This window comes from Bactrocera neohumeralis, unplaced genomic scaffold (assembly GCF_024586455.1).
Source record: "Bactrocera neohumeralis isolate Rockhampton unplaced genomic scaffold, APGP_CSIRO_Bneo_wtdbg2-racon-allhic-juicebox.fasta_v2 cluster11, whole genome shotgun sequence".
NCBI classification, from domain to species: Eukaryota; Metazoa; Arthropoda; class Insecta; order Diptera; family Tephritidae; genus Bactrocera; species Bactrocera neohumeralis.
The window spans coordinates 14,247,903-14,260,954 of NW_026089624.1; the positions used below are offsets into that span (position 1 = coordinate 14,247,903).

The 13,052-nt window shown below is 40.4% G+C and overlaps 1 protein-coding gene across 3 annotated transcripts in view; it reads right to left on the minus strand.

Annotated features, from left to right (window-relative positions):
• Nucleotides 1-4,931: 4,931 nt before the first annotated feature.
• The window catches only part of LOC126766129 (sialin), a 64,931-nt gene continuing 56,810 nt past the window's right edge, over nucleotides 4,932-13,052 (minus strand). The window contains exons 2-5 of one of the 3 annotated variants that reach the window (XM_050483987.1): nucleotides 12,221-12,376; nucleotides 6,622-6,866; nucleotides 5,482-6,561; nucleotides 4,932-5,418 (exon numbers count right to left, since the gene is read on the minus strand). In XM_050483987.1, the coding sequence (XP_050339944.1) occupies nucleotides 5,224-5,418; nucleotides 5,482-6,561; nucleotides 6,622-6,866; nucleotides 12,221-12,376 (1,676 nt within the window). In that variant the 3' untranslated portion in view covers nucleotides 4,932-5,223. Of the gene's footprint in view, nucleotides 5,419-5,481; nucleotides 6,562-6,621; nucleotides 6,867-7,009; nucleotides 7,114-12,220; nucleotides 12,377-13,052 lie in introns of those variants that run through there. The other 2 variants (XM_050483989.1, XM_050483988.1) reach the window with 2 other exon arrangements.

Genomic DNA, 13,052 nt, shown 5'->3' on the forward strand with positions numbered 1-13,052 from the left:
GTTGATATCCTTTTGTAATAAAAAATGGTTTTGTAAAAATTGGTCAGCTAACAACCGCAATGTTTATCTTCTATCCATATTCATTGAAAATATTATAAAACTGACAATTTGCTGTTTACGAGAGTTTCAAACTCGCATAGCTGCCGTCATCTACAAATTTAGATCTGATTAAGTGCGCAGTTAATCCGGATTAACACTGCCGTCTGTAGATAGAGAAGTTTCCACCGTTCCACATATGTATACATATATTGTAAAGGTTTCTACCGCATATAAAATAAATCTAATGTTAGCTTCTCCAGACGTTGTGCCTCGAATTGGCATACGAGTCAGTAATAACTTCTACGTTGGACCTCCAACAGAGCTCTTCTCGGCATCGGTATGCGGCGGATAGGATGAGACAAGCCAGAGTATTTTAACATACGGTCTCTGGTTCTACCAATAGTAGAATGTGACGTACGAATCGTGCTACAAAAAATAACGTTATGACTTTTTTTCTGTGTGAGTAATCGCTTACCTTTGTTTATTTGGCAGGTTATTATTTTAGCCTTTTAAAAATGAAAGCTTTGCATACCGAAAAGAGGGTTTGAATAGTGCAACGGTACCATGCTTTTGAGTCCATGTCTGTTTATTGCTTATGAGGCCAATTTTAATTTAAACGGAAATGTAAACAAGCAAAATTGCCGTATATGGAGTGAAGAAAATCGAGAACTAAACCACGCGACGGATTTTCCTCCAGAACGAGTCACTGCGTCGTGCACAGTTTCATCAAGGAGTATTATCGGGCCACATTTCTTTCAAGAAAACGATGTAACAATACCTGTCAATGAGCACCGTTTTTTAAAGATCTTGAATGAGTTTTTTACTCAGAACTGTTCCGAGCACCCATCCCTTATAATAGCGTTTGAAAACAAGTTAATACTAAAAAAGTCAACTTTCCTCTGGCCCAAAGGTCACCTGGCCTGACTGCACCAGATTTTTTTTTTTTTAAAACAAAAGTCAAAATATTGACTGAATTTAAGCAGTCCTTTAAATCGATAATTAAGGCAATCCCCCCTTCAGGCCGCAATTAATAATTTTTCTTATTGTAGGTGTCCCCTTGGGGACCATAAATCTTTGGCAGAATTTTTCTCTCGAAAACTCGTAACGTCGACTCATCGGTTGCTGTCATCGCCCAAGCCTCTGCACCATATAGCAGGACGGGAATTATGAACTAACGGCACGGGTGTTGAGGCCGATGATATCAATATCGTCGCCATACGCCAGCAGCTGTACACTCTTATAGAAGATGGTACCTTCTCTGTTTAGTTCTGCAGCTCGAACTATTTTCTCCAGAAGCAGGTTGAAGAAGTCGCACGATAGGGAGTCGCCTTGTCTGAAACCTCGTTTGGTATCGAACGGCTCGGAGAGGTCCTTCCCGATCTTGACGGAGCTTTTGGTGTTGCTCAACGTCAGTTTACACAGCCGTATTAGTTTTGCGGGGATACCAAATTCAGACATCGCGGCATAAAGGCAGCTCCTTTTCGTGCTGTTGAAAGCAGCTTTGAAATCGACGAAGAGGTGGTGTGTGTCGATTCTCCTTTCACGGGTCTTTTCCAAGATTTGGCGCATGAAGAATATCTGGTCGGTTGTTGATTTTCCAGGTCTGAAGTCAGACTGATAAGGTCCAATCTGTTTGTTGACGGTGGGCTTTAATCGCTCGATAGAACCTTATATGCGATGTTGAGGAGGCTGATCCCACGGTAGTTGGCGCAGATTGTGGGGTCTCCGTTTTTAAGGATTGAGCATAGCACACTTAAATTCCAATCGTTGGGCATGCTTTCGTCCGAACATATTTTACAAAGAAGCTGATGCATGATGCATTAAAAATGAAAGCTTTGCATACCGAAAAGAGGGTTTGAATAGTGCAACGGTACCATGCTTTTGAGTCCATGTCTGTTTATTGCTTATGAGGCCAATTTTATTTTTTTTTCCCTATTAGTTCTTCGCCGCCGTGTTTGAATAGCTCGGCCGGCAGTCCGTCGGCCTCTGCCGCCTTGTTGTTCTTGAGGCGGGCAATTGCTATTCGAACTTCTTCATGGTCGGGTAATGGAGCGTCTGCTCCATCGTCATCGATTGGGGAATCGGGTTCTCCTTCTCCTGGTGTTGTGCGTTCACTGCCATTCAGCAGGCTGGAGAAGTGTTCCCTCCATAATTTAAGTATGCTCTGGGCATCAGTGACTAGATCACCTTTGGGGGTTCTACAAGAGTATGCTCCGGTCTTGAAACCTTCTGTAAGCCGCCGCATTTTTTCGTAGAATTTTCGAGCATTACCCCTGTCGGCCAGCTTATCAAGCTCTTCGTACTCACGCATTTCAGCCTCTTTCTCTTTCTATCTGCAAATGCGTCTCGCTTCCCTCTTCAACTCTCGATATCTATCCCATCCCGCACGTGTTGTTGTCTATCGTAACGTTGCGAGGTAGGCAGCCTGTTTTCTCTCCGCAGCGACACGGCACTCCTCGTCGTACCAACTGTTCTTTTGCACTTTCCGAAAACCAATGGTTTCGGTTGCAGCTGTACGTAAGGAATTTGAAATGCCGTCCCACAGTTCCCTTATATCGAGTTGTTGACGAGTGCTCTCAGAGAGCAGGAGTGCAAGCCGAGTAGAAAATCGTTCGGATGTCTGTTGTGATTGCAGTTTCTCGACGTCGAACCTTCCTTGTGTTTGTTGGCGTGCGTTTTTTGCTGCACAGAGGCGGGTGCGAATCTTGGCTGCAACAAGATAGTGGTCCTAGTCGATGTTAGGACCTCGGAGCGCACGCACATCTAAAACACTGGAGACGTGTCTTCCATCTATCACAACATGATCGATCTGGTTGGTAGTTTTGCGATCCGGAGACAGCCAGGTAGATTGATGAATCTTCTTATGCTGGAATCTTGTACAACAGATAACCATATTTCGGGCCCCGGCGAAGTCAATCAGCCTCAACCCATTTGGGGATGTTTCGTCGTGGAGGCTGAATTTACCGACCGTAGTGCCAAATATACCTTCTTTGCCCACCCTGGCGTTAAAGTCGCCAAGCACGATTTTGACATCGTGGCGGGGGCAGCTCTCATAAGCGCGCTCCAAGCGCTCATAGAAGGCATCTTTGGTCACATCGTCTTTCTCTTCCGTCGGGGCGTGGGCGCAAATCTTGCGTGAACTTCTACACATGACTCCATCCTCCTCCCATACTAAAAGGGATTAGGTACCCGTTACAACAACAACAACCTAAAAATGTTCCAGTTTTTGCAAGACTGAGACAGAAACATGACGGTAATCTTGCCTTTGCCGAACCAAAAGCCATAGCCGAGAATGATATTAGCCGCATTAAAAATTTTGTGACAGGTTCAATGCACTTTGCCGATATGTACGGGTCTAATGCCATGTCGCACTCGCGACTTAGCTCTTACGTCACTGTTGACAGTCATAACTTTGAAGTTGTAGATAATTTCGTCTATCTTGGAACCAGCATTAACACCACCAACAATGTCAGCCTGGAAATCCAACGCAGGATTGCTCTTGCCAACAGGTGCTACTTCGGACTGAGTAGGCAATTGAAAAGTAAAGTCCTCTCTCGACGAACAAAAGCTAAACTCTATAAGTCGCTCATAATTCCCGTCCTGCTATATGGTGCAGAGGCTTGGGCGATGACAGCAACCGATGAGTCGACGTTACGAGTTTTCGAGAGAAAAATTCTGCGAAAGATTTATGGTCCTTTGCGCATTGGCCACGGCGAATATCGCATTCGATGGAACGATGAGCTGTACGAGATATATGACGACATTGACATAGTTCAGCGAATTAAAAGACAGCGGCTACGCTAGCTAGGTCATGTTGTCCGGATGCATGAAAATAATCCAGCTCTGAAAGTATTCGACGCAATACCCGCCGGGGGAAGCAGAGGAAGAGGAAGACCTCCACTCCGTTGGAAGGACCAAGTGGAGAAGGACCTGGCTTCGCTTGGAATATCCAATTGGCGCCACGTAGCGAAAAGAAGAAACGACTGGCGCGTTCACGAGACGAAGGTCTCTGCACGCCCTAAGGAACCCTACACTTAAGGGCAGTGAGGTAGAGATGACCAACATGATCTTGGCAACACCCTGGATTCTACTCTGCGATGGAAGCAGCATGTTGATCAAGGCGACAAAAGCACTAATGGTGTGCAATCGGCTGGCTGGAAAATCCTGGGGCTGCAGGATCGTTAGGTGGTCGTACACAAAGATCGTGAGACCAATAATCACATATAGCTACCGCCCCTGGGCCCCAAAATCTTCCCAGACTGCAGTAAGGCTTCAACTATCGAAGCTGAAACGACTCGCATGTATCTGCATGTCGGGTGTAATGCGTACTTGAAGTCATGATTGAGCTCACACCACTTCATGGCGAGCCGAGTCGATTAAGTCATGATCGTTTGTTCGTCCGTCCTTTTGCCTGTTTATACGCGAATTAGTCTCTTAGTTTTTGAGATATAGATTGGAAATTATTGCACTCATCCGCTCCTCTCCAAGAAACTGCTAATTTTTCTGATCGAAATATCTTTATGCAATTTGGCATGGATTGTTTCCTAAGGCAACGCTATCTACAATATTTAGCTATCATGCAAATTTTAAATAACGATCGATCAAAATCAAGTTTTTGTGTGAATATTAAAGCTTTAGTCCAACCGAAGTTTACGTTAGGTTTTTTCTTGTTTTAGGATAAAAATTTCGGTAAAGTATTGGATTTTTAGGAAAATAATTTTAATTAAAATAAACACTTTCACAGTCTCTATGTTTAAAATAATAATAAATACTACTATAAAGCATGGAATTTGATCCATGCAAAAGCATCATCATTGATAGTTTTTGAGTAGCAAAGTTCCTTCTACATATACTGTTTCTTGTACTCCACATTACTTAAATAATAGATGATGTTCTGAAATGTATGTAAAATTAACAAGTTTCATTTTTATTATATTTTTTTCTAATATCCGATTCCTTAAACAAATCACACATTATTTAAATAGTATTAAGACCTTCACATTACTAACAAATTCAAAACAACTAATACATACATATGGTTTACTTCTTATATGTTTGCATATGACGCATACATACTTATATTTTTATATACCTTTGTAAATTTTGCATTTGTTAAGAGAGCACATATAAAAGCGATGTATAAAAACTGTAAGTTGGTTAAGTACATATATTTAATTACATAGTTTACAAATCATCTTTCCGTATATTCTCTTTCCGCTTATTAAGGATTTGGCACTCTTCTGCAGAACCATCATTGCGGGACTGGGGGTAGTTCCAGTTCTGAATTTCAGCAGTTCCATAGATTTGATAAACGACAAATGTTAATATTGCAATTACGGAAGAAACACCAAATACTAGACGCCACTGTTCTATAGAACTCTGAAAATTATTGCAACATACAACGTATTTTGAACGTAAAATTACTAATAAGGGAAAATATACCTCGTTTGTGACTATTATACCGGATACCAGTGGAGAAAGAAATGATGCTGACATATGTATTGTTTGGCAAAAAGCAAGAACCGGACCAGCTAAATTCGGAGCAATATCAACAATGTTAGCCATTGCACCTGCATATGAGGCTGTTATGAATGTAACTGACACAAACCAAACTACCAATAATAATGCAATGTTTTTGTCTATATATCCAATCAAGTATACCAGAATGCCAGGTACAACTTGTGATAATGCGGTAAAGAGTTTGCGAACATTTGTGAGACCCATCCAATTACTTAGCATCAATTTATCAGCAACATAGCAAAATAAAACAGACGAGATATAGGAGCAAATAAAAGGCATTCCGGAGAGGAAGCCGTTGGTCTTATAATTGAATTTAAGCATATTTTTCATAAAATTTGGACCACACACAATAAATATATAGTGAATCCAAATTCTTCCAAATGTGGTTATGCCAATCGCATACGCAGGCAAGGAAGTAAAAATTGATTTCCATGGCACCTTCATGCCTATTGTTTCTTTTGTTTCTGAACTAACACTTACTTCAATATATTCAATTTCTTGAGAAGAAATTCGTGGATGTTCCTTAGGCGTGTTAAACGCTAAGTAATACCACAATATACACCAAATCATACCTAAAGAACCAGTGGTAAAAAAGATATATCGCCAGCCGAAATTATCAATGATAAATCCACATAAAGGGTATGTTAAGCCGATACCTATACTAAAGCCTTGAAAACTGGACATAAACCTGGACCGTTCGGCTAACGGTATCCAATAGCCTACTATTGCGTACATAGCCGGCCATGTTAATCCAGAAGCGAAACCTTGCACAGATCGCAATATTATCACAGCGGAATAGTGTAGGTCAGCCCCGAAGGGAATACATAGGCTACACAACGCTGTAGCAAATTGAGACCACCCAAATACTTGTTTTGTACCAAAGTATTGTGTAGCGATCCCACCGACAACTTGTGATAATACATAGCACCAGTAAAACGAGCTTACAACTATTGATTTCACCGTTGGAGACCAATCATATAAGTCGTCATTGTTTTCGGAGTTCTAAAATTATAAAAATGTTGTATATATTCGAAACATCAAAAATGTTACATAAAATATTACCATTGTTGAGTTTATCACAGATATATTCGTATTGTCATTATTAAAAAATAGTCGTTTGTGTGTTTCATTTTTATCAGCGGAGCTAAACAATTTCCTGCTGGAATCAGAAGTGCTTAAGGAACTCGACAGGTCTGATGGACGCACCATTGCCACGAGGGCAAAATTTATATCGTTGCGCATCATAAATGAAACCAAAAAGCCAGACCATGACAAAAAGTAAAGTACCAAACGAGCAGGTATTCGAGCTGAAAATAAAAGCAAATAAAGAATTATGTTCACAAAACGCATGGTGTGCCGTATTTAAAATAATGGAAATAAACATACATTTCATGATGTACATATAAAATAGAAGTTGCGTTAACTAAAACCATGTACCCAATATACGTACATTCTTAGCAAGCAAGCAATTTTTTGTTAAATGTTTCCCCGGAGTTTAAAGTATTAGAACTGGTATTATGCCACAAGCACCAACACTTTAATGAAGTGTTAATAGAAGAATTTGTTTATACCTTGAACAGTTTGCACGAAGTAAAATATAAAATATATATCTATAAGCTCTGAACCGGTTTAATCATGTTCGTCTGTACATATGGGAACTTCTTCTTCTTTATTGCTTACAACAACGCGCCAGTCGTTCTTCCTTTTCGCTGTTGGCGCCAATTAGAGATTCCAAGTGTAGCCAGGTCCTTCTCCACCTGGTATTTCCAACGGAGTGGAGGTCTTCATCATGCTGCGTTTTCCCGGCGGGGTCGGCCCAAAGGGAAAGAAGTGTTAGATGAGAGTGATTTGTTGGGCGTACAAAAAAGGTAAAAATCGTGCTTGGCGACTTAAACGACAGGGTGGTCAAGGAAGGTTTCTTTGGCGCAACAGTCGGTGAATTCAGCCCTTACGAATAAACATCCCCAAATGTGTTGCGGCTGATCGACGTCGCTGGGCCTGAAATATGGTTATATGTAGTACTTGATTTCAGCACAAGAAAATACATCAAGCTACCTGGCTGTCTCCGGAACGAAAAGACACCAACCATATCGATCATGTTGTGATAGACTGAAGACACGTCTCCGGTGTTCTAGGCGTGCGTACGCTTCAAAGTCCTAACATCTTGTTGCAGCCAAAATTCGCACCCGCCTCTGTGCAGCAAAAAACGCACGTCAACAAACACAAGGAAGGTTCGACGTCGAGAAGCTGTAATCACAACAAATAGCCGAACGATTTTTTACTCGACTTGCACTCCTGCTCTCTGAGAGCACTCGTCAATAACTCGGTATAAGGGAACTGTGGGATGGCATTTCAAACTGCTTACGTACTGCTGGAACCGAAACCATTGGTTTTCGGAAAATGCAAAAGAACAGCTGGTACGACGAGGAGTGCCGTGTCGCAGCGGAGAGAAAACAGACTGCCTAGCTCGCAACGTTACGATCGGCAACAACACGTGCGGGATGGGAAAGATATCGAGAGTTGAAGAGGGAAACGCGACGCATTTGCAGACAGAAAAAGACAGAGGCCAAAATGCGGGAGTATGAAGAGCTTGACAAGCTGGCCGACAGGGGTAATGCTCGAAAATTCTACGAAAAAATGCGGCGGCTTACAGATGGTTTCATGACCGGAGCATACTCTTGTAGAACCCCCAAAGGTGATCTAGTCACCGCTGCCCAGAGCATACTTAAATTATGGAACGAACAGTTCTCCAGCCTGCTGAATGGCAGTGAACGTGCAACACCAGAAGAAGGCGAACCCGATTCCCCAATCGATGACGATGGAGCAGACGTTCCATTGCCCGACCATGAAGAAGTTCGAATAGCAATTACCCGCCTGAAGAACAACAAAGCGGCGAGGGCCGATGGATTGCTGGCCGAGCTATTCAAACACGGCGGCGAAGAGCTGATAAGGAGATGCATCAACTTCTTTATAGAATATGGTCGGACAAAAGCATGCCCGACTATTGCAAGACTGCTCTGCCCAATCCAAAAAAGGGAGACCCCACAATCTGCGCCAACTACCTTGGGATAAGCCTCCTCAACATCGCGTATAAGGTTCTATCGAGCGTATTGTGTGAAAGATTAAAGGACCTCTCCGAGCCGTTCGATACGAAGCGAGGTTTCAGACAAGGCGACTGCGTATCGTGCGACTTCTTCAACCTTCTTCTGGAGAAAATAATACGAGCTGCAGAACTAAACCGAGAAGGTACAATCTTCTATAAGAGTGTACAGCTACTGGCGTATGCTGATGATATTGGCAACATTAGACTTAACAACCGCGCCGTTAGTTCTTATGTCTCCAGAATGGATAAGGCAGCGAAGCCAATGGGTGTGGTGGTGAACGAGGGCAAGACGAAATCCTGTCCCCAAACAAACAGTCGTCGCACTCGCGACTAGGCACCCACGTCACTGTTGAAGTTGTAGATAATGTCGTCTATTTAGGAACCAATATCAACACCAACAATAACGCCAGCCTCGAAATACATCCTGCGGCAGTGCTACCTTGGACTAAGTAGGCAATTGAGAACTAAAGTCCTCTCTCAAAGGATAAAAACAAAACTTTATAAGTCACTCACTATACCCGTCCTGCTGTATGGTGCAGAAGCATGGACGATGACAACATATGATGAGTCGACTTTCCTAGTGTGCGAAAGAAAAGTTCTTCGAAAGATTTATGGTTCTTTGCGCGTTGGCTACGGCGAATATCGCTTTCGATGGAACGATGAGCTGTATGAGACGACATTGACATAGTTCAGCGAATTAAAAGACAGCGGCTACGCTGGCTAGGTCATATCGTCCGAATGGACGAAAACACTCCAGCCCTGATAGTATTCGACGCAGTACCCACCGGGGGAATCAGAGGAAGACCTCCACTCCGTTGGAAGGACCAGGTGGAGAAGGACCTGGCTTCGCTTGGAATCTCCAATGGGCGCCAACTTGCTAAAAGAAGAAACGACTAGCGTGAAGTTGTTAACTCGGCTATAACTGCGGAAGCGGTTTCCACGCCAGTAAAGAAGAAGAGGAAGTACAATCGATACAATTAAGTACTGAATATAACATTATTCACATGGCCTCCACTAATTCTTTTGAAGGAACGAATTCGATCAAGCAAATTTTGGATTACTTTTTCTAATAAATCAAGTCGTATGTCTTGAATAGCACATCTTCTTAAGCTTGAAGAATGTCTGGTTTATTGATAAAGACTAATGACTTCAAATAACCCCACAAGAAGTAGTTTAGTGGTGTTAAGTCACAACTTCTTGGAGGGCATTCATTGTCACAACTTTGTGAACTAATCGAATCTCTAAACTTTTTTCCCAATAATTCGGTTGTTGCACGTGTTGTGTGGCACGTAGCCCCGTCTTGTTAGATCCAGATGTTGTCAAGAATAACTTCTCCCAATTGCGACTATTAAAAGTTGATTATCATCGATCTATACCGATCTCCATTGATAGTACCTCTGTCACCAGCTTCATTTCGAAAGAAGTACGGACCGATGCTTCCACCAGGCCAAAAACCGTACCAAACTGTCAGTTTAGGTGCATGTAATAGCTGATCAAGCATAATTTCTGGATTTGCTTCGCACCAGGATATACAGTTTTGTTTATTTAACGGACTACTCAGATTAAAGTGAGCCTCATCGGCGAAGATAATTAAAAAAAGAAAAGAAGGGCTAAGATCGGATGCAACCAAACATTTTATACTCTTGCAACTTGCAGAAATCAAAGCCAGGGAAATACCAGAAAATCGAAATCCAAGTAATTTTATATATACATATACTATATATAACTCATATACTGACAGACACATACGGTTTGTTAAAAAAACGGAAATAATTATATGTAGTATATTGGAGTTGGGGTAGTACCGACCCGATTTTATCTATTTTTCCCAATACCACATATTATTAACATGCCAAATACAAAAACCCAATCATATAGTGTAAAGTCAACCAAAAGTTCAAAAATTTTTATATTATGTAGCTATATAGGGACTACTGGAATTATTGGCCCGATTAAACCAATTTTTAATACATACACATACCCTTGACAGAGAAGGATTATTTCTGAATTTCAATTATATATCTTACACATTGACCCATATTTTCGATTAAAAGTCAACTCCAAATATTCGGCACCTAGGGACTTGAACAGTTTTGGTTAGATTTGAACAATTCTTGGTGGCATACCCTACGGGCATCATTCGTGCAAAGTTTCATCCTGTTAAATTAACTGCTTCTTGATTTGTGTATTGGAAAATTAAGGAATCAAGTGAAATTTAAAATTTCGATTGCGTCCATTTTTGTACTGTGATATAAGAATGTGAGAAGACGTAGTAAATTTTGTCGGAATCGGTAGATCGGGTGTCGAGATATGCGATTTCAGAAAAAAATGGGCGGTGCCACGCCCATCGTCCAATTTTCATACCGGCTCCCATAAAGCCTTCTTATGCCATCTCGGATGCAAAATTGTCTCTGGCATATTTAGTTATTGCTCGTTTATTAGTTTTTAACAGTACCGCTATATGAGAAGTGAGCGGTGATATCTACCGATTTCATCCATCTTCCCACTGTCGGTATTTATTTTTAGTATTTAGGCTCCGCGAAATTGGTGATTTTAGCTTTAGTGGTTTGGGAGATATATTTATTAAACTTATTAAAGGACGGGGCTAAGCCCACTTTTTCAAAATTTTCTGCCCACAAGTGCCCCTTGCTATTGCGATCCCATGTGCCAAATTAGAGTTTTATATCTTTATTTAGTCCTTAGTTATGGCTTTTCATATGAATTTAGTTAATGACGATTTGTGGGCGTGGCAGTGGTTCGATTACGCCCATCTACGAACTCGTAATTTTTTTTTTAACTAAGAAGCCCGAATACTAAATTCCATCAAGATATCTCAGTTTTTACTTAAGTTACAGCTTGCACGGACGGGCAGTTCTTGAGTGAGAACAATTTTATACGGATGCAAGACAAAATCCTTTTTCAAAATCTACCAGGTTGTGGTTTCAGACAGTCCCATTCTTGAGAACGCCTTGGAATCGACAAATTGCGGTCCTCAGCAACACTTCGAAAGCTTGTTTGTTTTATTGGCACTTGAACATAATGTAAAGAAAATGTAGGCTCGATATTTGAAACAACGTTGCTCTTGCTATGCTATGATGAAATAGTAAACATTAATGAATACAAAGAAAAAAAGTGACAAATTCAAAGGCAAAATTGATATTAAAAGTGTTCCCAAGTACTTATTGGTGTGAATTATAAATATCATTATTGGTTGAGAAAACGAGCCATTTTAGCAACAAAAAATAAGAATATAGGTGATTTAAATCTAAACAGTATAACACGGTTAAATTGAAGGACACTTCTTTACTTCTTTTTATGCAATTTTTGATTTGGTGCTGTACGGAAACTTTTGTGGTTCACCGAACTTAGTATTTATTAATGGCAACTGTTACGGTCTAAGCAATGCAGACAAAATGCTGTTACGGATATTAATGATAGATAAACCGGGATGTATAAAACAAAAATATGTATAAAACAAACATTAATTTAATAAACGTTATTTGGAGCAAATTAATAAGTATGTAGTTATTGAAATGTATTTTAATAAATTGAACTTACCATTAAGTCTGTAAAAAAAACTGGTTTCTGTTTGAAGTTGGCTCCCTTCGCCAATAGATTCAATGATTGTTGAAGCTTGGGTGATTTCATAAATCCCTGATGCTCTTTTGCCTGAATGTGAAGTATACATCACTATCTTTTCGCCTTGTATGAAAACTACGAAGAAAATTTAATCGAATATCCTTAGAATGTAACCAGCTTTATACATATATAGCTAACAGAAAATAGTTAAGTACAAAAAACTACTCGACTTATTTTCATTGAACGTTGATGAGCGCTTTAGAATGGTTAAAATGCTGATGAATATTTAATAATACTAAATTTTAATTGCCATGCTACATCGTAATCTTTATCAGGTACAATTATTTGTCTTTGTACAGCGTCTGAAAGTAAGAGCACATAAAAGACAGCTAAATAATAAATACCCTTTGTTTCAATACATAATTTATAAAAATATGTATATAGTATAAATACTTAAATGACAAATGTTTTACACACAATATGAAACAAAACATGTTGTTTACATTGTTATAATAATAAATACAGTCAAACGCATTTATTACTATAGGTAGACTAATTAATCCACAATTCATTTATTAATTGTCATTTGTGAACATGACAAAACGTTCTTCGGCTGTCCGGAAGCTATAACACCCTTCACATTTAAAAAAGTTATAAGTCTATAAGCATCGTTGCCTTAGACCAGAGATGGGAAAATGAAATGTATGGATGTATTGGTAACCGCGAGCGTAAAGTGGCTACCATGGGACAAAGAACATTTGCAGTCAGTTGATTAACAAACAACAGCAAAGCAACATCGTGCGCCGCTTGA